Source organism: Leptosomus discolor, chromosome 17 (assembly GCF_034619465.1).
Source record: "Leptosomus discolor isolate bLepDis1 chromosome 17, bLepDis1.hap2, whole genome shotgun sequence".
In the NCBI taxonomy this organism is placed as follows: domain Eukaryota; kingdom Metazoa; phylum Chordata; class Aves; order Leptosomiformes; family Leptosomidae; genus Leptosomus; species Leptosomus discolor.
Genome location: NC_141407.1, coordinates 10,150,612 through 10,176,136, shown reverse-complemented (window position 1 = coordinate 10,176,136; position 25,525 = coordinate 10,150,612). Strand labels below are relative to the sequence as shown.

The 25,525-nt window shown below is 45.5% G+C and overlaps 1 protein-coding gene across 1 annotated transcript in view; it reads left to right on the top strand.

Annotated features, from left to right (window-relative positions):
- Positions 1-304: 304 nt before the first annotated feature.
- Positions 305-25,525, top strand: part of NFATC2 (nuclear factor of activated T cells 2) — a 66,390-nt gene continuing 41,169 nt past the window's right edge. The window contains exons 1-3 of the mRNA XM_086474954.1: positions 305-449; positions 8,928-9,954; positions 11,323-11,491. Of these exons, the coding sequence (XP_086331080.1) occupies positions 305-449; positions 8,928-9,954; positions 11,323-11,491 (1,341 nt within the window). The remainder of the gene's footprint in view (positions 450-8,927; positions 9,955-11,322; positions 11,492-25,525) is intronic.

Below are 25,525 nucleotides of genomic sequence, written 5' to 3'. Positions count from 1 at the left end.
GATCCCCCTCCTGTGCCGCCGCCGGGGCTCGCCGCCCGCACCCCCCGCCGTCGGGGGCAGCCGCGCCCGCCTCAGCGACCCCCGGGAGATCTTTTTGCTTGTTTTCCCCGCTTTCCTCCCTTCTTTTTTTCCTCCCCTCTAACTCCTCTCCACTTGCGCTCGGGTTTCGCAGCGGCTGTCGCACTCCGGGCTCCTTTCGGCAGCCGGCCAGCCCCGGGCGAGCCTCCCTCCCCTCCCTCCCGTCCCGTCCCGTCCCGTCCCGTCCCCCTCCCGCCCCGCCGCTGCCCGGCGGGCCCTGGCCGCGATGAGCGCCGCCGCCCAGGCTCCGGAGCCCGACCCGCAGGAGGGGGGCCCCGGGCATGGCCCCGGCCCGGCCCGGGAGGGCAGCCCGCAGGAGGAGTTTGACTTCTCCATCCTCTTCGACTACGACTACCTGAAGCCGATTGAAGGTTGGTGAGGAGCCGCCGCAGGAGGAGCCGCTGCCGCGCCCCGACGGGGCGGCGGGGCCGCCTCTGCCGGACCGAGCGGCTCCGGGGGCCGGGCCGGGCGCTGCCCGCGCCCTCCGGCGGCCCCTCGGAGGGCGGTGGAGACCCGGGGTGCTGCCGGGGCCCTGCCCGGCCCGGGGCCCCCTCGCTGGGTCCGCAGCCGGGCATGTGCCCCGCTCGGACGGCCCGGGAGCGGCGCGGCGGTGGATGCCGAGCGGTGTGGTGCTGGACGGGCTTCAGGGGCTGGGCTTTGCGGCGCTGTTCTGGCTTGCCAGCGGTCACCGGCAGTGGTGGCAAGTGGCTTGGTCCCCAGCTGGTAATGGAGTAGCTGAAAGCGGCCGTGGGACCTTCCCATTATTTACAGAGTTGTGCACCCGGGTGTCAGAGCGCAGCTGTGAGGGATGAAGCAGAAGAGCTCAGCTCGTTTGGTCTCCTTGTGACCATCACCGTCATGGTAGAGGGTGTTCTGGACACTCAAAAAGGCAGCTTGAACACCGGGTCTAGGAGCCCCAATGAGTTAGTTACCTGAGAAGAGACTGACCATCCTGCTTGGATGGCAAGGAGCTGGGGACATCCAGTTTCCAATTTGGGTCCAAACACTGTAAGCTTAAGCTAAATTATTAAAAAAAAAAAAAAAAAAAAAAAGAAAAGAAAAGAAAGAGGAGACAGTCTGTTCTACTTTTCTGAGTTTATGCAAGTCTGTCATACTAAAAGCACTGTGTCAAGTGTTCCCTGACTTTCTAAATGATTATTCAATCAGTTGACAATACTAAAAATTAATACTTCCTCTCCCATAAAATACGGATTTGTGTAAACCAGACAAAGCCAAAAGAGATAGGACCCAGAGGAAAGAATTGCTGGGATGTTGTTTCTAAGATACCCATGTTTTGATTCTGCACAGTTGAGAGGTGGCATTTCTTTAGGGCATTTGAAGGAAGAGATTTTGTGTTCCTAGGGGACAGTGCAGGAGGAGACCTATTAGGCCTGAATTGTGGTATCATTAGCGAAATGGAGAGTTGTACTGAGTTTTATTCTTTGTTTACTTGTTTAAATATACAGATGTGCACCAGCACCCAGGCTGAGTGAGGATGGTTAATGTCACCAAATGTACAAAGCTGATTTTTCTTTCAAGGTTTAATGTAGATCAAACCATGCTAAAATAAGTCAACAATGGGGAGAGGTCAGTGATTTTAATGAAAATACGTTCAATCTCAGTGAAAGCTTCAGATGCTGTTTTTTTCACATCTTTATAGTAGAGAGTACTGCTGTGAAGCCTTAAGTGGGAAGTTCCACAAAATATAATACTACGTAGGTGGGGGGTAGAAAGTTTAATCTTCAAACCACATAAATGTAGAGCAGTGTATGCTTGTAGTAGAAGTAACTTCCTTCTTGAGCCTGCTTTCTCCGCATTTGAATGGCTGGAAACCATAATTAGTAGTAATTTTGTTTGCTCCGAAGATGGAAATCATTAGCATAAAAAAAAAAGATCACAACCATATATACTAGCATTGTAATCTGGAGAACATTCTCCCTCGCTTTGAAAAGGCACCAGCTAGAGTCTGTAAGCAATCCAGTATACATCTGTGACCTTTAATGTACAAAAGATTAAAGCATGTTTACACGAGAACAGAAAATGTTCAAATTTTGAGAAAGGGCTTTGTCCACATGTCGGTGGTAATTGATGCTTGTTGTTCATGTGCGAGTCTGGCCTCGGCTGAACTGCGGTTGGGAAAACAAGTCCTTTTCAGTGGACGATTCAAAATGGAACCAAAACCATAGGAGTGTCTGTGGATCCCAGCACTTCAGTCTGGTTCCTACATTCAAAGCCCATTTGAAAGAGGCTCTGGATTCCTCAGAGTCTGGTCTGCTCCACCCACCGCTCACGACAAGGCCTATAATAACAACTCTCTGTAAACATGCTAAAAGTGATTTTTAAAAAAAAAATTAAATTTTTTTTTTTTAGGGAAAAAATGTAAATTTGGGGCTCTGGGAATGGATTGGGATGAACGTTTATTTCTGATAAACAGTTTTTTTAAAGGTTGGGCTTTGACAATATCCACCTAAGCTTGTGTTTTAAAAGTAGGATCTATATCACAACTTGTTGCCATGGAAATGCCAGAAATATCCTTACTGAAAGCGGTTGGCATTCGGTAGTGCTTCTGTGTGCCTGAGACAACAGGAACATGGACTGCTATAAAAGCAACAGGGAAAAAAGGGTAAATAAAATTCCTAAAGTCAATATTATTAATATTATATATTCCTCTCTAAGCCAACCGTTTCCAAAAGCAGGAGTGCTGTACAAAGTGCCATTTTTCATGTGCTTTTTACTTTTACCCTTACTTGCCAGACTTTAATTAGCTGTCTTCTCAGTATTTGCAAACCAGAAACATCTGCCTTCAGCAGACTGAACTCAGAGGTGTGCCCAGGTGCACAGGCTTTGGGAAGTTTGGGCTGGTAGGTTGAAATTGTGATTTCACCTGGGTATTGAGGATGTTTTCTGTCTCATTTAAAAAAAAAAAGCGTGTTAGATGCATTCCCTTGAGAGATACATGTGGAGGTGTTACTACTGGTATCCCAAGTTCTAGCTTCTTTCAAACTTGAAAGGTGCTGAATATCCTTGTTTCTCAGTGGAGAAAGTTAACGAGTATTTGAACTAGCTCCTACAAATGGGATTCCCAGATGAGTAAGTTCTGGTAACTGCTTTGCATATTATTCCATAATACCTGTTGTTGGCCACTATGAGAGATGAAATACTGAAAAGCCAGGCTGCTGCTCTGCTTCAGCAGCTCACTTCATGTATTTTTGTTCTGTGTTCACTGTGTGATGATCCACTGGTAGGTAAAGCTGCCACATAATTTTGAATATTTGAGGTTAACCTTTCTGAGAACTGATCCTCTGAGAGGTGTTTAGAAACTTAAAATCCAAACAAAACCCATCTTTAAATAAAATTCCAGACAAAATCCTGACCTAAGACAGCAGTTAAGAATGCAAATGGGAAAGAGTATTTTCTCATAGGCTCAAGCCTTTGCTGTAGCTCAGCAGACTCTTACATTGCATCTGGTGATATAAAACTTAAAAGCTCTATGTATATATAATATAGAGAGAGGTCACAGGGAGCATCTATAGACATTGATATTCCTCTAAATGCTTGTTTATATGTAGATGGGCTTCCAGGGACATTGCCATGTCTTGTAGGTGTCAAGCCCTGTATAATTTGCCTCGTTCCTTCTTTTTCTCCCTGATACAAAGCTATTAAAAGGAAAAAAAAAAAAAAGAAAAGGCTTGCAGCTCAGTCCTGGTGACTGTCTCAGTAACACAGGAGGCAGTGTTCAGCGGCAGCCCTGCCGTAAAGAAACAAATATGCACATGTAAGAGAATACCAGATTTCACTCAGGAAACCAACTTTCTCTTTGAGCTTCCAAGCAGCTAGTGTAAATAACAGACAACTCAGCTTTTGAAAAATGCAAAAAAGCTCTGGACTGGCCCTTTCAAATGACAAGCAGCAAATTAATTAAAAAAATTGTTACTCTTTTACTTATGCAAATAAGGAACTCCATTTAAATCCCAGGAGGATGTGAGGTCAAAGCCAAACTTCTCCCCCTGCCCTCCCTTGGCCCTCTTGTCCCACATGCAGCTATCTTTAGCTTTTCCTGGATGATGATTGTATAAACCCATCATGGAATGCAGTTGCTGGGGTGATCTGTTATTCCCTAATTTCATGCTAATTGGCAAGGTCACATTTGGCTGACTGAATGGCTTTGAAGTTACTGCCTTGTTTAAAAAACAGAGGAGGGCAGGCCCTTGCAAAGCCATGTGTGCACACACTGGTGTGTGTCCCGTCCAGCTTGGGAAGGCTCTGGAGCCCAGCAGGACCCAGTGTAGGTTTTTCTTTCTGCCTTTCTGGGGTGTAAGAAAAAAAGTTTTTTAAATCAAGGGTTAAGTCCTTTGAAACTTAAATCCCTTGGTCTCTCTCACCTGTGTTTTAGCTCTTCTAGCCAATCTGTGCTAATGCTAGTGCTGGAGGTACCCACCTGGGGAGGCTGCCCAGCTGCCAGAGGGTTGGTGGAGCTGCCTGCAGCATTCCTGAGTGTGTCTAGAGGAGCTGGTTTGCCGTTTGTTTACAATATGGTAGGACGCAGAGAGCTACTTCCATTCCCTGTTGTGGGAAAAGGAGAGATGGTCTTGTGAACTAGTAACTGGGTAAAGGCTATGGGACAAGGGGGAAATAAGAGCTGGCAGCTTGGAGGCAGTTTGGGTGGGATCCTGGGGGGCTTGGAGGTAGGACTCCCTAGTCATAGGACTTGAGTGACACAGGGGAGTAGGCTGTTTGCTGGTAGTAAAGCTGACTGAGAACGTGAGGAGGTGCCAGCGTTGCCTGGGTGTGAAGCTCACTTTCTTTTAACCCCTTGTCAAACAGGAAGGATCTTCTGGTACTGAATCAGAGGATGATTCAGCAGTGAAACCTCAGGCTGGGAAATGCTGGGAGTGAAGGGAGGTGGGGAGGCACTGTGGCTGCACATGCGGAGGGGTGTCAGAGGAGCTGTGCTGAATCTGCTGTGCTGCTTGCTGGGATGTCCATCAGAAAAGCAGTGGAGAGGACAGTCCTTTGCAGGAGTATTTCAGCCTGTGTTCTGGGATGCAATATGCAAGGATGGGTGAACCCTTGAAGGTGGCACAACCTTGGGTGTGAAGCTGTACCTTTGGGGCGTCTGCACAAAGATTTCAAAGCTGCTTCAGTTCTTCAAAAACACCTTTGCTAGGGTGATCTGTCATGTAATTATTCTCTTGTAAGGGGGTGCCGTGGCCTCTCACCTTCTTGGGGAACCCAGCTGCTGGGCCACAGGGCTACTCCCTGCCATCTCCAGTGTGGCAGGGGGCCAGCACTGCGTGGTTTGCTGTCCTCAGCTCCTGCCACTCTAACCAAGCTCACCTTGGCAGCTCAGGGAGAAGCGTGGGTATTGCTGGGGCCATTTGCCTGGAGCCGATGCCTGGACCAATTCCCATGCCCTGGGCTGCTCCATGTTCCTACTGGTTTCTGCAAATGCAGAGAGAAAGCAGCTGGGCTGCTGGGGAGCAACTTCTCCCCCTCCTCTGCTGCCCCTCTCAAAGGCAGGAGCTTGACATTGTTTACAAAACCAAACTCCTGGGGTGCTCGCCTGTGGAAGCTGGGTTGTTGGCTCAGGTCTGCCCCTTCCTCGAGCAGATTCCAAACCCCAGCCTGCCTTAGCCAAGTTGGCTGGGAGCAGGGGAGGTCAGTCCTCTCCTACTGAAGCAAGAAGCAGAATTTCTCCCTATTTCAATGGAAAAGCTGTTTACTTCCGGAGAGCAGCACTTGCTGTTTCACCCAACCACCCCTTTTCACTTCCCCGGTAAGGTCAGAGCTTTGCGTTGTAGCATCACTGGCATTTCCATGGCAACAGACCATGACATCAGAGGCGTGGGCAATAGCACGCGGGACAGTGATTTCATTGTACCTCTGAAGTTATGCAGGGCTGGGACTGGGTCAGGAGCTCTCCCCAAAGCCCCCGAGCCCTGGGCTCCTGACGAAGCCCTGCCGATGAGTCAGGGCTGGCAGCCTCTCCCCTGCCCCAGACGCGGCTCAGACTCTGGTGCATCTCTGCCTGGTGCCTTCCCCAGGCTCTCTTCAAACGAGCCGAGGTTTTCTTGTCTGCAGTCTTGCCCACATTCCAGTGCCGCTGCCTGCTTCAGTGATACTTTGCCATGTGGGGGGAAACTAAATATTTTTGCTCTACAGAAGGCTGTGGGTGTTGCCCGCTTGGCAAGGGGCGCCTGCCTCACGCGCTGCCTGCGAGCGCTGGGTGAGCGATCCCAGTTTGCACGGCCCGTAAAGCGCTGCAGAGGAGTGCGCTGTGAGAGTGCTGTGTGAAGACAAGGGCACGTTGCAGCTTGTTGTTGTGCTTAAATGTTGTTATTAATATCTGGAACGTGGATCCTCTCAGAGGGTGAATGCCAAGGAGGAAAATGCTCATTTAAACACAACCTTTCAGGGAAAAGCAAAGAAAATTCAGGTTATCTAAAGCCCAGTTTTTGATGGGCAGAAAGTGTGAGTGTTGATATGTGTTTGTAATTCAGAAGACTTTAAAAATTGCATGTGCACATACAAATACGTTTGCTTTTCCCGTTCCCCTCAACACAAATCTACACACACTAGCTTTGCTGCTCCACATATCGTGAGGAGTTTTAATTCTTTACCTGTTTTCTGTGTATCTGGCACAGGTAATGCTGTTGAATGTGTACAGTGGGGGTAGCTTTTACTGTGGGTGTGTTGAATGGGGAACTGAAATGGTCGCCTGTTCCTTGATGTGAAGCTTTTCAGCCTGGAGAGCTTTTCTGCGATTGCTGCTCACTGTATGAATCTTGCCTCAAGTCCTGGCGGTCAAGCCTTGCTCTGCTTGGTGCTCGTTTTGCTCCCTTGCATCAATTTAAATGGAAGCGATTCTTCCGAAAGCGGTGGGAGCGTTGTTTGTGTGACTGCGGAGGGGTGTGTGGCTCTATTGAGTCCGAATGAGTGATGAGTTTTATTCGAAGTGAATCGTAGCATCAGTATCTAGGCTTGGTGTGCCAGAGTTTGAGTGATGTGAATGACACACTAATCCTCTGAATGCCAAAGCTCTGACATCTGAGATCAACAATGCTAAAAATATGTTCGGCTCAAAATTCAGTTACTTGTTGCTGTTTTCCCCATCGCTGAAACAACTGTGTGCTGCGATTAAAAGCCAGAGGGAACCTTAAGAAATCTGCAAGCTGGACTCTTCCAGTCGTCTCCCATCCTGTCACATAGATGTTCTGTGTGTTGGTTTGTTTGGTTGGCTGTTGGGGTTTCCCGCTAAACATGAAGGCTCAGCCATTCCTGCTACATTTTTTCTTTTTGTGGAGTTTTCTCCAGGTTGTCCAAAACACTGAGCACAAAAAGTAGTAGTTAAAAATAAGTGGAAGATTTTGCTTTCACACTAAGAAGTGTTTAAAACTGAAAATGAACTGAAACCCCCTGAAATTAAATCACAGTTTCTCTGTGTGTAAAAATTTCACTACAAACTTTTGGTACCTTTGCAGAAAGCACAGTCGGCTCCTACCTGGCTTTATGTGCAATATTATTTGCTCATGGGAAATTCTGCCTCGTGTAGTATAGGAGTTGGAAAAAATGATGGAACAGTTATTAAAAAATTTAAAGGAAACCCTCTTCACGTGTGACACGTACGGATCTGTGCCCAAGGGTGAGCAGATAGTGCGAATTAATCTCAGACTCTGGAGCTGTTTCCGGTATTTCCTGCTGGATACATTGAAATGTTTAAAAACGTATAAAAATCCTGATACTTTTTTGCATGCTTTTGTGTAACAACAAATATTATTCAGCTCCCAGGCTGGGGAAGCCACAGGAGCTGGTATACATCGAGGGGTCTGTCCTGGGGATACCTGGCATGACTCTGCTCTCTTGGATGCCGCTGCCATTAAGCACCCGATGGGGTGCTGGGATGAGATCGGATCTGGGCTCAGTGATGCTAGTGGGAATTCTGTGTTGCCTAGAAGTATCCCTGTACTCTGCAACCTGGGGATAGTTTGCGAGACTGAGAATCTCTGAAAACTAAGGATTTTTTTTCACCAAGAGAGAGGGTTGTGCTGACCACTTGTTATTGTGTATTTTATAATCCCTCCCTGGCCAAAACGTTCCTTGAGCTGAAACTGGAAAGTGATTGCCTGTGACCATGGGGCTGGACCCTGTCTATCTCTTTATTTTCTAAAAAGTATTTGTGAATGTGTTTTCTGATTGTCTGGTGCTTTCTTTCTCTTCGAAACTTCATCACACAGATCACTTTTCAAACAAATCATCACACAGAACTGACTTCTTCGTTTAAGAGCTTGTGTTCAGCTTTGGTTTCATGAAACCTTTTCTGGCTGGACTCTGCTATGTAAGAAAGGTTTTTCTCCCTTTGCCAAAAGCTGTTCTTCAACCTTTTGTTTTTACATAGACCTGTTTGGAAGTGGTTTTGTGCCGTGATGGTCTCAGTCCAGCTCCCAGCTGACAAATTTGACCAAAGTCACAACACCCCAATTGGCGCTAAGGGGTTTATTTAGCAGAAAGAGTAGGAAGGCCAGCATTTAAATGGGCAGAGAGGCTGACATGGCACTGACCCTTCCAGGTGATCCCTCTAGCTCAGGGCTCAGGTAGCAGGAGCCCAGCCAGGCAGTGTGGAAGTATTTGCAGTGCTTCTGTCCATGCTGCATCTGCTCTGAGCACTTGAGCTTCCCTGGCTGTTAATCCAGTACTTTTCATGAGCATTAGTTGCAGTTAAAAAGAATTAAACAAATATTTACCTAATATCAGATCACGACCAGTTTATAAATATGCATTTCTTTTAATCCATGATTGCTCAGCTTCTGTAATAATATTTATAGCCTTAAAAGAGACCCTTCTTTTTCCAGAAGAACCGACTCCACATAAAACCAACAGCCCACCCTCTGGAGTTACATACGCTCATGATGTCTTGGACTGTGGCCTCAAGCCATGCCCCCTGCCTTTTTCTAGCCTTTCTGCAGATCCCATGGGCAGATATGGACAGCCAGATAGCATAGGGACAACACCTACGCACCCTGCCAACGCTGCAGGGGCCTCTGCTCCAAGCCCTAGGATTGAAATTACTCCATATCATGAACTGATTCATTCAGGGGGTCCCTTCCGCAGCAGAGACACAGATGTTCTTTTGGTAGAACATCAGTCAAACTCAGCTACCACTAGCCCGAGGGTTACCCTGCCCGTCCCTGGCTTTGAGGGCTACAGAGAACCACTGTGTTTGAGCCCAGCTAGTAGCGGCTCCTCTGCAAGTTTCATTTCAGAGACAAATGTATCTCCTTGCACATCACCATGTGTTTCACCAAATAATGGTCCTAGTGATGACCTTTGTCCACAGTTTCAAAACATCCATACTCATTATTCTCCTAGAACCTCTCCAATAATGTCACCACGAACAAGCATCACGGAGGAAACCTGCTTGGGACGACATTCACCGTCACCCTGTCCCAACTCAAGGTCTTCATCACCAGGTGCAAAACGGAGGTACTCTTGCACTGAGCTCTACAGTACTCAGCTGCCTTCCACTTCTCCACGACAGTCAAGGACCCCCTCTCCACAATCCTCTCCTCGCATCCCCTTGAGAGAAGACAACTCTTCAGTTACTTACACACAGTTGCCCAGCGCTTCTCTTTCCATGGATGCTATGAACAGCCTTCCTACGGATCCTTCCTGTGGTGTTCCCACGAAAATTTGGAAAACCAGCCCTGATCCTTCGTCAATGCCTTCCCACAAAAACAGCATTCCGTGCCACGTCTTTCAGACTGTTGACTTCCACGGGCCTTGCGAGCAGGAGGACAGGAGAAACTCAGCCCCAGAATCAATTTTGTTGGTACCTCCATCCTGGACAAAGCAGCTGGTGCCTGCAATACCTATCTGCAGGTATGTAATGCTTCTTGTGGTTGTGTGTTTTCTCATGGCACGGTGTCCTCTGTCATGCATAATGATCCCTAGGGAGCGTTTCCTTGGGCGGATTCTGCTGTAGACCAGAGCTTAGTGCTCAGGGACAGCACTGGTTAACAGAAGCCCAATCCGAGAGATGAAACAAATCTGTGTTTGGAAGAAACATCATCAAAGTGGTGCATGGATAGCGCAGCATATGACAAATTCGATTTTCCAAATTATTTGTCTAAAAAGCAGATTGCGAACAGCCTTTGACAAAGGCTAAACACTCTTGTTCCATCCTGCAGCTTTTAAAGAAAATGATTTGATTGCTTTTCTAAATTCAGAGAATGTCTTGCTTACAAATTTCCACCAAGGATGAAAATACTTTAAATATGTCCTGAGTCAACATTGAGCATGCTGCTCCAAGTCAGACTGAGCATTTGGTCAACCCCAAGTGAATTATTGTTGGTTGTTAATTTGTTAATTGTCATTTAACCCAAGTCTCGACTGTTGGTGCTACCCTCATCAACTTGCTCCATTGTCTGGCAGCACACAGGTCTGGACCCTGAGCGGTGGCACATCTGCCAGGACAGAGGTTGCCAAATGTGTGACTCCACTTGCAGTCACCACTGGCACCCTGTCAGCCCTGCCATCCCGCTCGGCAACAAGGTTGTCCCTACGCTGGTGTTTATCCTGTGCTGCTCCTAACCTGCTAAACACAAATTGCGAGTGAAAGAACACACACAGGCTGTGACTTTCCTTGGCTTGTTAGGTTAGTCCTGGCAGCAGTTTGTACTGACAAAATAAGAGTTGTTTAAAATCCAGTGCAAGCCTAGTTTTACATTTCAATGTGTTAATTTCATGTTATAAACCCTTGTGTATTTTGATAACAGGAAAACTAGTACCAGGTAAGACTTTTTAGCATTTTATTTGTGTGCATTTTAATATTTATGGAAATCATGAATTTTACTAATTTATGCAACTGGGAAGTAATGGTAAATGGAATTAATATTTCACAATCTATGTTCTGTGATCAAAGTTTAAGATGCACAGCAGAAGCTAGATAAAAGAAGGGGATCTTTGAAAAAATATAGCTGCTACAGATATTTCTGTTTAGGAAATAGAAATATTCTGTTCTGTTCTGCAAGGCGGTCGGCCCAGAGAAATTATTGTGTTCATCTTGAAGTTCAGCAGAGTTTGTAATCAAATGTGAGCAGGACAGCATATTCATACTGAAATTAATAGCAGACTCCAAAACGTTTCAGCGAGAGCAGCCCCAGTGGGGCAGCTGGAGGAAAGAGGGATCAGGGCTTTGAGAAAGAAAGTATTAAGGAGTTTCAGCTGGTGTGGTCTCTTTCTGCCCAGTTTGCCCGTCCAGTCGCTCCCGCCCCTCGAGTGGCCACTCTCCAGCCAGTCTGGCTCCTACGAGCTGCGGATCGAGGTGCAGCCGAAGCCCCACCACCGGGCACACTACGAGACGGAAGGAAGCCGAGGGGCTGTCAAGGCACCGACTGGAGGCCACCCTGTCGTCCAGGTAAGGGACTGGAGAACAAATCTGAGGGTGAAAAGTGGAGGGTGAGTTCATTTCTGAAAGTCTTACTGGCTCTGAAAGAGGAGGACCATGTGAACCTGGGTGTGCCTGTAGATGTGCATAAAGTGTCTGAAGTTGAACTGTGGTGAAGTCCTAGACGTTTGGAAAGGTGGTTTGGATTAGCTTGTGAAAGCTCAGAAACAGGGAAAATATTTGCCACCTTTTCAGGGCTATATGTTAAACCTCCTGTGGCCCAGCTTTGTCATAACGTGCCCAGCTGTCCTGAATTCCAGCTGAGCCCATTTTGTCTTGACAACAGTCTCTTCTGTATAAATTAGGGCTTTTTATGATGTTCAAAATGTACAAACATCAAGCCTAGCTTTCAAACTCCGTGTAGCTGAGTGATCTACCAAAACCGTATTTAAAATAACTAGCAGATCACGTTAGATCTGCAGCACCATGGCCTCCTGCTGGTGGTGAATGAGGGTTTTGGAGCCGTGCTCCCCAGGTTCTCACAGAGCAAGTCCATGCGGCAGAGTTGCTGCCTGTGTTTCTGACTGTACCTAACCTCTGCTCCTCTCTGGTCTGTACAGCCAAGTATGAGACTCATACACATTCTCTTGAAGTTTAAAGAAAGCCAAGGCAACCTTCATTAACCTTGATGGGAATTGGATTAGGAAGATATGGATGTTAAACTGGAGTTTCTCCAGAGTTAACAGCTGCCGTTTGCTAGAAATGTCTTTCCCGCATTTGCTTTTTCCTTAGCAATTTTACTCCCCCCCGCCCCGCCCCCCGTCCTCTGGTTACGTGGTAGAACTTCTAATTTTAAGCCTGTTTAAATTTAGGTCAGAGAATTTCACCCGTGTGTAATTCATCACTTGGTACATCCATTTCAATCTAGTGCCTGGTTTATATGTAACTTGCTGACGCCGTGTCCTACCTTGCATGCAGTTCCGCTTGTTGTCTGCAGTAATGCTGCCTTCGTTTTGTCCTGGATATACGCCACCAAGGGGAAATCTGTACTACCTGTAGTAACTGTGTGATAAGGAGACAGCAGGGCAAGATAATTACATAGCAGTGGGGATGATTTTGAGAAAAACTTCGGCCTCTATAAAGCTGTAAATATAGAGAAGACATGTTTTTCAGCTTTGTAATCGTAGAGAGAAAGGGTGAATGACATTAGGCAGGAGCTCCCTTGTGATCTGGGCTGATGTCATTACAGAAACAAAATTTTATATCTCTTTTGAGGTATCATTTATATTGCCTGAAAGAGTCCAGATCTGGTTCTAGCTATGCTTGTGAGAAGGGAAGTCACCGCTGCTGAAACCAGTGAACGAAATCCAAGCTGACGGTGATGGAGGTAACAACCTTTGCTGACGTGAGAGGTGGATGAGCTCAACCCTTATTCTGTTATGGAGGGTGAAGGGCTTTTCCTTCACCTTTCAAAGTCGAATCTAAAATAGTGGCCAGTGCCATTCAGTAAGGAAAGCTAGGCTTTTGGTCAGGGTTGAAGGGTGTCAGGGCGATATTGCTGGTAATGATGTATGGCAACTGTACCCGTCAGCCACAGCTACAGCTTTCACTAAGCAAAGTTGGGGTGCATCCTACAGATGTTTCTTTCACGCTCAGGACTTGCTATGGCAAGCCTGAACCAGGGAAATGTTGAAGTTTATGCTTGATTTTAAGCATGTGATCAATACCACTAATTTCACTGGGTTGATTTGTGCTTAACTTCAAACACATGTTAGATATTCCCCTGCAGGCTCACCGCCTTTTAAAATCAAGCCATAAATTGTTAAATCAATGAATTTGTTTACTTTGTTTGAGCTGGACTTACATGTACGGACTGGATATTTGAGTAAAGGGTGCAGGATAACAATAAATAGCAATCACATTTGACATACCTTAATATATGCAATCTTTTTAGTTTATGAATCTGACAAACTCATAGGCCGCTGTGGTATGTTTGAAGGTACACGGATGTATGGACTGTATGGCAAATCAGCACTTGCTCTTTTCTCAGTTTGCTTACAAATATAGTATCATTTACCTTCACAAGATATTCCTATCAGCTGGATGTTTATTGCAATGAAGGGGTTTCTCATGACATGGGGAAATATAAGTGCTTTGTTTCCTTCCTGTAATCAATATCAATCAAAGAGGGACTTGTATTTTCTGTTGGAGACAGGAATTGATATTCCTAGTTTTGTCATAATTTGCCATCAAGCTTAAGGATCTTAAACTCTAAATTCAAAGATCCATGTTAGTTTCCCGAGCAGATGTGCCTCTGCACAGCTGTGCCTGCATATGGGGAAAATATGGACAGTTTCTTTGAAAAGCTGGAAGTATTAGTTGGATTTGTGTTCACTTTACATAACAAGGTTCGTATGAGTGCCGAGCAATGAGATAGTTGCACCTGTATGGTTTATGACATCTGAAACTCGAGAAGGCTAGTAAAATCCAAAGCTTTCATGTCATAAGTTATTTGGCTTCAAGTTTTCTTTTTTTTTTCTTTTTGTTTCCCCTCAGTGAATTTTAATTTTTGTGTTCTTGTCAGATGCAAAAAGTACAGAAACAGAGAAAATGAAACAGGAGAGATTTTTTAAAAGGTAGGCGCTGTGTTGAGGAAAGTTTGCATGAGTCAAAGGCAACTGGTTGCAAGGAAGTGAAATTAAATTGTTTTCAACAGGTTCTGTCTGTGTTTGGCTCCAGAGCAGGAATGGCAGTGTTGACCCCAGAGTGACAGGGCTGGGGGTCTCCTGCAGGCTGCAGACTTAGTGCTGGGGACCCACAGCACCTCTCAAATGACGGACATGAACACACCACCCTTGGGATTTTCCTGGAGCACTAGGACCTCTCTGTAGCACCTTTCTTGAATCCAGCACTGTCTCTTAGACATTTGGACTTAAATACTGAGAAGCCAAGCCTGCCCTGAGTGGGAGACGCCTACCAAAGCGGTGGGATTTATACTAGGGCTGAATGTCCCATTCATGTCCCATACATTTTAAGACCACTTTTGATATACTGCTTTTCCACTATTTTGATTACCTTTTCTAAAATACAATCTCTTTTTAAAAAAACCTGATTTAAAAAAAATTCCCATTAATTTAACCCTCCACCTGCCTAATTACCAGCTGAACCTTCTGGAGGAAGAGATGTTAACTAGTTGTTGCAGCACGGTGTTGGCCTGCAATATTTATTTTTTGAAAACTGCGTTTTGCATGCAAGTTTCTTCTTTTGGGTGCTCTGAAGCTACAGACCAGCAGATCTCATATCCTTCAGACCTTATCTTGTGGTTTATCTTTCTGATGCTGCTTCCTCTTCTTCACGTGTCTAGCCCCGAGAGTTTGTGCATAAGAGTTTGCACCAACTGTGCACTCCAAGCATGGCAGGAGAAGAGCCTGGTTAATCAAAACCTCTGGTTAGATGGGCCACACGGAAGAGGGCATTTACTTTCTTTGCCTGGGGGAGGAAGAGAGAAGCCGTGCATGCCATGTAATGTTCCCACTGTCTAACTTTAGGGACCATCTAGAATCACATGGAGCAGCGTAGGCTCCCAGTTTGGGTGTTCTGAGTCACTCTTGGGAGGAATCTACAGCTTGCTGCTAACTATAGAGAAACTCGGGCTTCTATTTTAGGGATGTAAGTTGAATGCCAGTGTGAGTATCCCCTAGATGCTAAGTCACTGAGAACAGCAAGCAAATCTGTGTAGCAAGGACAAAGCTGAAGTTTGTATGCACCTACCATCTTGCAGATCAACCTGGTCACTGAGACTGCAAAGGAGGGCTGGGCATGATTGGTTTCCAACTCTTTTTCGCCAATGTTGAGGGACAGCTGCTTATTTGTACCCAGCTGCTGCAGTCAAGGCTCTGGAAGAGACTGTCCATTAGGAAAGGCAGTGACTGCTCCTCTGTGAAGCACTTGTGGATGTGATTGGGATAGAGGTGGCAATCCAAACACAAGCCTAGCTCTGTCCAAGTTCACCCTGCGGCAGCAAGCCCTGTCCAGAGGGATAAAAATCTCCATCTTTGCATGCTTTTAGGCAAACATCTGCTAGCAAGGACATAGATATATTTGAATTCTGCTTGAGACAGGAGAGATGAACTAGATGATTCCTTGAGATCTGTCCCAGCATTATTTTCCATAATCCTTCTAGGAGCTCTCACCTCTTAAAGGAAAGTAAAGTTTTTGTGTTGTTGGCATTACTCACTATCCTGTTGTCCAGCAGAAACAGGGCATGTGGTAGCACTTGAGTAACACTGGATGCTGAAGTAGGTGTCTTTCATCTGCTGCTCACAGGAAAATGTGGTGATAAACTCTGCTTCAGGGAGAGATAGATTTTCTATTCTTCAGCAAAAGTTCTTCTGTCTTTGAACTGTTTAAGATAGTGATGAGAAGGAAAGACCTTTTCAGTAGCAAAGGTTGGGTCTGGATGAGCTTCACCCCATGGTCAAGCAGACTCCATGTCCCTTAAAAGCCATAAAAATATTATTTTGAAGATATTGATTAAACTTAGTGGTTCTGGTCTTGTCCTACTGCTTTGCATGAAGTTCTTGGGTTTTTTCAAGATAGAAATGATATTTCATGCGATTGTGTGGTATTTCAGGGAGTTCTAAGCAGAACTCTTATCCTTCCCTCAAGGCAAGTGGAAGGGAAAAGAGAAGATGACTGTCGAACACTGGACAGCTGATAGCTGATCTGTACTTTTGTAATTAGAAGTGGTTGCCTTTATGTATGGGTATAAATGAGACAAACCCATTTCACATCATAATCTTCCCATATTCTGAAGTCCTCTTGGGTCCTTGGAGATGATCAACATGAGATAAATGTGTGATTTACTGCTGCATTCACCTCATAATAATTGAGAGCAGTGACAAAGGGCATTGATTTCAGTTGTGCATCTGCCATGGACTCTAGAGAGGCTAAGGTATACTATTTTGTTAAAAATCTGTTTGTGAGAACTCAGCTAAGTCTTGGGGTCAAAGAGTAGATATGTGCTTTTTTTACTTTTTTGGTTTTTTCTTATTACTATTAATTTTTTCCCCAAGTATCTGTGTGTTTTGGACTTACCTTGCTGTAAACAAGCTTTGAGGAAGCTGGTGTTTTATATAGCTCGTCAGCACAGTAACTCGTTGGCATGTTCTCAGAGGAGTGTGCCTGACTGGCATTTGGGGTTTTTTATTGCTGTCTTAGCAGATCCTTCTAATGTATTGATTCTCTGACTTATATTTACAAAAGGCTCAAATACTTCTGAATGAAAACCAGCACATAAATAATTAGTAACTCATTTACATCTTTCACTTTGTTTCTCTCACTTCCACCACGTTATTAACTCGGTTCTTTGTCAACAAACCTGCTTTTTTTCCACTGCTTATGTCAGACAATCGAACCTGTTCAGCACAGCCCAAGGCTGCAGTGTTCGAAAGCAGCTGAGGATGTTGGTCGCTCAGGCCCCACTTTTCCAAGGCAGCACCTTGCCCAGAGCACACCCTGCATTGGTGGTCGCCGACTTGGCATGCGGGAAAAACTCACTCCTCAGCCAGAAAGTTTGCACCTTCCTGCAGCCTGAGGTTTCAGATGCTCAGGCAGCCCGACACCGAGCCGGCTGAGCCCGAGCCTGGGGCCAGCATTGGTTGGGGCCTTTGCAGAGAGCAGTCTCGGTGGCTGGAGCAGCTGGTGGGGCCGCTGCCTCCTGCCTTTCGGTAACAGCTCGGTGGTTTGGGCATTTCCCCAGGAAGCGGGAGCCCCGCACTTGGGCCCTCCTCCGCCAGCGGGGTTCAGCTCGGGGCTCACACAGGCTCCCGCACCACCGTGCACTGATGGGCGGCAGCTTTCTCTGCCCCTGCCAGGGCCGTGGTCCCCTGCAGACAGGAGGGCAACACCTCTGTGACCTGCCTCGGCTGCTACTGAGTTCTAGGGTTTTTGTTCAGTCCAGTGCGGTGGGTTAAACTGAGTAACAGGCCTGGGAGAGAGGGGGAATATCTCCTTCAAGTAACAGCATCAAGGGCTCCTCCTTTCCCATCTCCTACCTGCAGCAGAAGGGGGAGATATTACAAGTGGACTGAGACTTCAGTCCCTGCCTGCTGCCGCTATCCTAAAATCACCTGGGAGTCATATTTATTTAACAAAAGCCCTGTCAATGCAGATGTCTTGGACATCAGTGAGGTCTTCAGTCTCTTCTGTTCTTGGCAGAAGACATCAAAAGCTGTTGACAGTTCCTCTAACAGAGGTTCAGGAGCAGTAAACTCCAGCAGGGCAGTAATGGGCTAACGAGGCACAAGTTGGCCTTCCACTGGCAGCAGTGAACGTGGAAGAGGATGTTGCCCCATTGGCTTAATTTCAGAAGCAAAGGGGAAGAGGTAATTCTGCTATGAGCTATCATCCTACCGCCATAATTACATCTCCTTTACTGGCTTGATTGCAATGGTCAAAATTAAATAACTTACCAAACTGTTTAACTTGGTACAACATCCAAATATAGACCAGATTTACAAATCCCAGTGCTCAAGCGGATGGCAGCGGAGGGCACAGGGTACCCGACACATCACATGCCTGTGTATGCTAGTCTCCTCCTTGCTTCTCCTCTTTAAAGCGTGAAAACTGTATAGGGAGGGGCTGTATGGGTTCAGTACAGCTGACCTAACTTTCCCCTGGGTTTTAACTTTTAAAATGGTGGTGACTTGCGCTGCCTTTTTTTTTTTTTAATTAAAAAGAAGCTGGAATGGTAGAGTTGTTAATGGAGCACACAGGAGCTGCTTTACAATAACAAACGTATGTTCCATTTGCCTTTTATATTTGAATTTTGCCGTATGTGTTTTCTTGTGGTTTCTAAGTCAAAGGAGACATTGTTTTCTAGCCTAGGCTTGCCATGAGGCCCTGACTTTTAACTGTATGTGACTTCCAACATTCAACTAATTCCTTTGCATATTAGTGAAACCAGAACCTTTGATGGAAACTCAAAACCAAATCACAGCTTGGTACTGTGATTCACACTCTCACAAGTAGGGCTGGGGTGGAGCTGTGTTCCTGCTGAAACCCAAACCAGCCTGCCCAGGAGGATTTACTGTTGAGGGCATGTTTGAGGAGTTGAGTTTGTCCTTTTTTGCCCATCTTCCCAATTCCCCCTGTTCAGTGAAGGGGAAATCCGAGATCTGGGATGAAGCCCCGTGTGTTTGTACTTCTGTGGGCAGGCTGCGATGGACTCGTGCTGTGCAACATCTTTTTACCATTCTTGTGGCCTTCACTTCCCTTTTCTAGCGAGCAGGGGCCTCGCACAGGCTTTTGGCTCTTGCAGGGATTTCTGCCCCCAACTCGAGAACAGTGTGTGACGTGATAGATTGACTGCATGTTTCATGCCTGATTTACCTTCAGGACTACTGGGCTTGTTTGCACAACTGTGATGATTGTAGGTGCCTCTTTTGAGCTGTTGGGTTGTGCATGTATTTATTATCGTTACATGTGCTAATGCAGGGATAGATGTGCAATGCCAAAAATGCAGATTTTAGGTATGTTCTGTGAAATTCTCTTCAAAACTAATAGCCTGTCAAATGTAAGGGTAGATCAATAGGTCAGTACCCATCACACTGTAATGCTAGCATACTGCTGGCATGGCTGTACCTTGAGTTCTATTGATCTGAAAGCTCAGTGAAGCCACTGAGGAAACGAAAATACTAGAGAAATCAAAAGTAGTGTAGGAAAACACAGATAAGCCTGAAATTTGCTTTTGTTTAGATGTGAGACTGGACTGAAAAACAGGAAATATCAAATATGCTATCTAATAAACCAAGATGAGAGAGAGAGCTGACCTGTGTGCTTTCTCTAATGCAAGAAGAGCTGCTGGCTAGCAATGAGGATAATTAGCTACTGGCAGAATTTAACCAGAGATAAATTGCATCCTCTGTTGCTTAAGGTCTTTAAACTGGGTCTACATCCCCCTGTCTAAAAGGGATGCTGTCACCCAGATGTTATGGCTGAGTCAGTGCAGCTTGTCCCTAAGAGAAGGACAGGCAGGATCACTCCAAGGTACAGTTGGGGTGCAGAGATGCAGGGCAGATGAGCAGTGAATCATGTACCTCGAGGGAGCAGTGGGATTTTCCCATGTGCCAACCTGCTTTGAGTTAGAGGTGAATGAAAAGCTCACTGAAACTTTTGAGCCCAATTCAGAATACATCGCTTTTGATGGAAAGTAATTTTGGCAGAGGTGAGGGGAAGGAGAGTATACCAACTAGTTTGAGGGTGATGCCTGCGCTGTGTAGAAGGCTTGGATTATTCCTGGAATTAGAAATATGCCTGGATTAAGCAGATGCAAGATTTAGGCTACACTTTCATGTACGCTCTCACTGCAGGGCTGTACATGGGGGAGGCAGTATGCAGTAAACCAAAGCTCAAATTTATGGCAGTGTACCATGAATGTGGAGACTTCGAGCACAGCAGTAACACCAACATAATTCATCCCATTCAGGGTGTGCTCGAGTATCTGCAGAGAAGTTCATGCAGGGTGGATAGTGTCCTGTAAACTCACATCTGAGCTCTCTGTTCATGGGCTTCACCATCCAGCTAAGCCTCCAGTTCCTCCCTTGCTCTCTCAAGACCAATGTCTGTTGCATTGGAAGTGTGTCACGCCAAGTGAGGACTTGCACCTGGGTCTCCCATATCCAGGGGGAGTGCTGTACTCACCAGGCTAATGGCTGTTTTGGGGGAAAGTGACTGGACTCCTCCTGCCTGCTGCTGCTCAGTGAAAATTTTCTAGGGTCTCTATTTCATTCTGAAATAACTGTTGAAACCCTGATGCTTGCAGCAGACCTGAGTTATTCTTTCTCTGAGCATGCCTTGTGTTGGGTTCCAGCATGAGAAAGAAATTGTGGAGGAGAGAGGCTCCTGGGGCTTGCTTTTTTCCTTCTTCTTTTTTTTTTTTTTTTTTTTTTTCTCCTTCTTTATTTTTTTTTTCCTTTTTCCCAAAAATGGTTTTTGGCCAAGATCCTTTCCAAAATCTGGCTGACATTCAGTCAAATAGCCGGTGCCTGAGCAAAGGCCATGGTGTGGTTCCTGGACCCCAAACCCACCTCACAGGAGGCCTGGCACTGAGCCCTGGCAGAGGGCTCAGCTCTGGGGATTTGGTTCAGTGCAGTCAAATCAATCATCTCGGGCTGAACTGAGTAAGTCCAAGATGCTCTTGCTGCTACTGCTGTCTCATCTTCCCCCTTGTCAGCGTGGCTGTCAAGCTTTGTGCCACATCTCAGTTGCACAGCGTGATGCTCCCAGGGCTGCACCTGGAGCATCGCTGCCTTGCCTTTCTGCCAAGAAGGATGAACTGACCGTGGTAGAGGCAGCTGCAAGGTTAGGCGATAAGAAAGCAGCTCTGCTTGCCACCCTCTGTTCTGCTTCAGTTGGGCTGAGGCCAGTTCTCACCGTGCCTCCGACAGCCAGCAAGGGAACGACTTTGCTAACTGGTGTCAGAGTCCGGTGCCGAGGAACTCCCCCAGTATGATTCTGTCAAAATCAGCAGATTTGCACCCTCTGATTTACTTGTGGCCGAGAGAGTTTTGTCGTGCTGGGGGAAGTTTAAATCTTTTGTATGAATGTACATGGAAGCTCTTTAATTACACAGCTGGTGTTCTTAGGAGTAAAAATTTCCTATTTTCACCCAGCTATGAAAATATGATCTCCAAATCCTTGTATCTGTACATGTGCAGTAGTCAGATTCTCAGTGCCCCTTTTTTTTTTTAAACCTAGCTGAGATAGTCAAAGTGACTTGAAAACAGGATCAGCTCTTCTTAGGGGTAGGGAAACTGAGGCACAGAGAGGAAATGAACTTGCTTAAATTGCAATGTAGGGCCAGTGTCAGGACAGTCAGGAGCAAAACCCCCCAACTGCTTTCTCCTGAGAGCTGCTATCTCTGGCCCAGACTTGTATTTTAACCCCATGTGGAAGCAGAAATCCCAGTTAGACACTGGGAGTCTGGTTGTTGTTTACTGTAAGGAGCAGCAGAGCAAATGAGATTCAGTCCTTGGAATTTTGACAAAATCGTCACCAAAATAAGAAACACTTAAAATTGAGTATAATAAAAACTCATCATTTAGCAGAATCAGATGTTCAAAGGAGTATCTTTGGAAGCCTTTTTAGACTGCTTCAGTAAGGAGCAAAAAGAACCAAGGCAGAGATTTCCTTCTGGTTTGCGTTCTTCTGCTCTGTCCCAAGTACATTAAATTGAACAAAAACATGTGACAAGATTCAACTTTGCTCAGTGTCAGCTTTAACTGAAGCAGGCAGGCAAGCTGCTACATGACACGGTGTCTGGATGAAGTCTTTGTCTTAATTACTGACAGCTATTGATATGTTACTTTCCTTGAGACAATACAGTGAAATTTTCCGTCTTGGTAGGAGTATTATTGAGTAAAGACATCCGCAAAAAATCCTTGAAATTGTTGCAGTCAAAGGGTATTTATGATGAGAATTAATAATCAAATCCAAGTCGCAAAGTTGCTGTCACCAGGAAGGGAGCTGAATAGGTGCGCAGAAACGCTGTGCCAAGCTGGAGCTATTCTGACAAGCTCATCTTCCTCTTGTCTGCTGCGAGTGTCCGAAAACACTTGCTGGCACAGAAAACAGACTTGGAGCTGCTGAAGAGTCTGAGCAGGGGAATAATAGTTTGTGGTGTCAAAAGCTCTGAGACAGAGGTTTACCTCTGCAGCCTCTCGCTGTTTCTAGAGGAAGGTGGGCGTTGGGCGAGCTGGGGGTCCTTCCTAGGGCAGCTGGTGCTGCAACCGTGTGGCACTCCTGGCGAGGCTCTCGGTGCTTTCTTATCTTCTTGTGTACAGCAGGAAAAGGGAAGCAGTAGGAGGAAGCGATTTCTCACGCGGCTTTGTATTTGCTTCTAATTAAATGTTGCTAGTTGAGCTCTGTTTTCCCACTTTTCACTGCCGACCGGGGATGGTCTATCTGAATCACCCCGGCGCTGCTCTCAAAGCTGACCACACACATGCACACCCTGTGCGGGGCAGGGGGGGAAGCTGGAGTGACTTCCACGGGGAGATAGCAAGTAATACGCAGCGGTTAATGGGCTAAGCCTCATGTTGCAGTGTGCTGAAACAAACGAGCGAGCTGATTACTTTCAAGCAAATAAAATCACCAAGAGTAGTGAATTTGCTCCCCAATTTTATACTTTCCTCCTGGCAGTAGCTTGCATTGTCTAGACAGGAAGATGTGTGCAATCAGCTTTAAAGATGCAGCTTCATACCTCCCAGGGGAGAGAGACCTAAATTCCTGACAAGCGAAGCTCTATTGGGATGAATGGGAAACAAATTACTCCCTTCTACTCTAAGGCTGTCGGCGTCTGTATCTCACAGCTTCTCACTGGGGTTTTCCAAAGGTGCCTGTAAGATTTGCAGAAGCTCCTGCTTTTGTCTTGCAAGGCCCATCACATTTTCAGATGTGCAACACCCTAACTAGAAATCCCCAAGAAAATTTGGCTCTGAAACCTGTCAATTAAAAAGGCAAAGGTAGAAGCTTGCAATGCTAGTGGAAACCGAGGTGCTATGGCCAGTAAGTGGTGTTATCGCGCGTTTGTGCCATTTGCAGAATGAGGTCAGCAATCCCTGCGGCAAGGCAGAGTGCAGGGGGATGGGGACTTCGGGTTTCTCACTGCATTTTGGCTGCCCATCCCCTGCGGGACCTGGTAAATCACTGCACCTCTCTGCCCTGGCTTCACCATTTAAGAATTAAAAGAGTTATCTTATCTCATGTGAATCCTCCTTCCTCTTGATAATAATGTAATTCTGTATAGAATATAACAATATTTAAACTCAAGTAAACATGACTGAGATTCAAAGATCTAAATCGCCCTGTATATGCATATGTTGTATCTATAGGTGATGACCTACAGAATCTTTAAGGAATTTGCCTTCCTTTCTGACTGCTGTCAATTTACCATAACTAAGCAGTGTTGCAGGCATCACTTGTGCAGAGATTTGCTATTCAGGCAGCACACCAAAGGTGAACCTGTGTTTTTAAATCCCCACAGCCAGAGGCAATACCAACTGCATGGATGCAGGGTTTGGTTCATCTGAACGCTGGGGTAGAGACTGATTTAGATGTGAGTTTTAAACTCTGGCTTTAAATGCGTGTGTATTTTGAGCTGGGGTCTCGGTTTGTAAGAAGACTTGAGGTTTGAAATAGTGCAGGAAAAAAAAAAAGTGTTGTTTCATATGCCTAATGTGTGGTCTCGATGGCTGCGGTTGCGGGTACCGTCACAGGAATTCTGTTCAGGTGGGTAACTGAACTGCTGATACACAGCAGCTAAAGGCACATTTTTGTGATCATTTTTTGCATGCAGCATTACACATGTGCCTTCCTGCAAATGGCACTTAAATACCTCCCTCCCTGAAATTTGACTGGTATTGATCCACAGATGGAGTGACGAATGAATGAATTTTATTTATGCAGAGGTGAGCCGACGATTTTAATCATGCCACACATTTCCATTTTGTTTAGAAACCCAATCATAGCAGCAAACCAAACAAGAAAAGTCTCCTTGTTTTCTGAATGATGTTATTTGTTTATCTGCCAAAGTGCTTTGCATTTCCTCAGGTCACAGACCAGCCCATGTCTGGCTACGTTAATATTATAAGAGTTATGCAAAAGCAAAGTTTTAAGAAAAATCTTTCAGCTGAAAGAAATAGGATCTTAAAATCCCAAAATAGAGTATGGAAAGGTACACATCATGTCTGGCTTCTCTCTCCCCTTGTGGCAAATGTGACTCAAAGGATTTGGGTTTTTTCCAGCTCGATCTGTATACAGTTTGGGGGAGTTTTATTGTGAATAGGTCACCTTATAATACACAAAAATATTTCCTCCCAGAGTTCTGTATTCATAAATCTTTTTCGATTCTCACTCTCTTGAAACTGAAATCCAGATGATTTAATTTTCTTCACGGAAACAAGAGTGAAAAAGAGTAAAGGAACACCTTGGCGCAGGGCTGGTCCTCTGTTCTCATCTCTGCTGAAACTCCCGTTGCAGGGCTTTGTGCTCTCCCCTTGGGCAGCTGCAAGGAGAGCTGCCGCCTCCCTTCCCAAGAGATAAGCAGAAGAACAGAACTGAGAAACTGAGACTTTTGAGTGGCTTGGCTGTTGAGAGGAAAAAATCAATTTCAAAGTTGTTATTTAAAAAATGTTTTAAGTCTTCACTTCTCTATAGGGTTCTTTAAGGGTCACTTTTGCTCCTTCTTTGCTGCGCCAAATAAAAGATCAGTGTTACAGTTAAATACTAAAGCAGCTGTCTAGCATAGTGGAGGTGTTTATTGAGAGTAACGGTCTCCAGTAGTTCAGTTTTGAGGAGAGACATATATCTGAAACATAGCTTTAATGTGTTCTTTCATTCCAGCTCACAATGAATTTTTCTATATGAAAATGCAGCACAAAATATTAACTCATTTCTGTTCCTGCAGAGTAGGGTTAGCATCACTGATCCCCTGTTACGGGTAAACAGAGAGGTTGTATGACATGACCAAAGCTATGGAGTAAATGGGTGGCAGAGCTGGGTGTAAAACTCTGATTTTAAAGTCCCTGGAGCATTTCTGTGGGCTGTCCATCTTCATTTTTTGTTCCTAAGTCATCCTGAAGTGTTCTTAGCAAGTGAAAGGTAGATGGAAATGCTTATGGCAGATGATCACCTACATTATCCTTTAAAACATAATCAATTAACTCAAGATAAGGACACAACTTTTTAAACGGGGATCTGCAACTCTTTTACATGTATTTTTATCTTTGTATTTGCATTATAGAATACTATTTTGATTTTACAGTGATGTCAGCATTGCCATAATGTCATAAATTACCAAATAATTATGTTACTTTCTTCCACTGATCAAACAATTGATTTAAAATCTGGTCCTTCACGGGACCTTTGTGTTTTATGCCCCTCGTCCAGCAGATGATATAAACATTACCATAGGAACAGGTAATCAGTTCCCCCTTCTTTAAGTAGGTATACATTTATACAGGCACATACCCCCAGACATACATATTATTAGAAGACCATGAA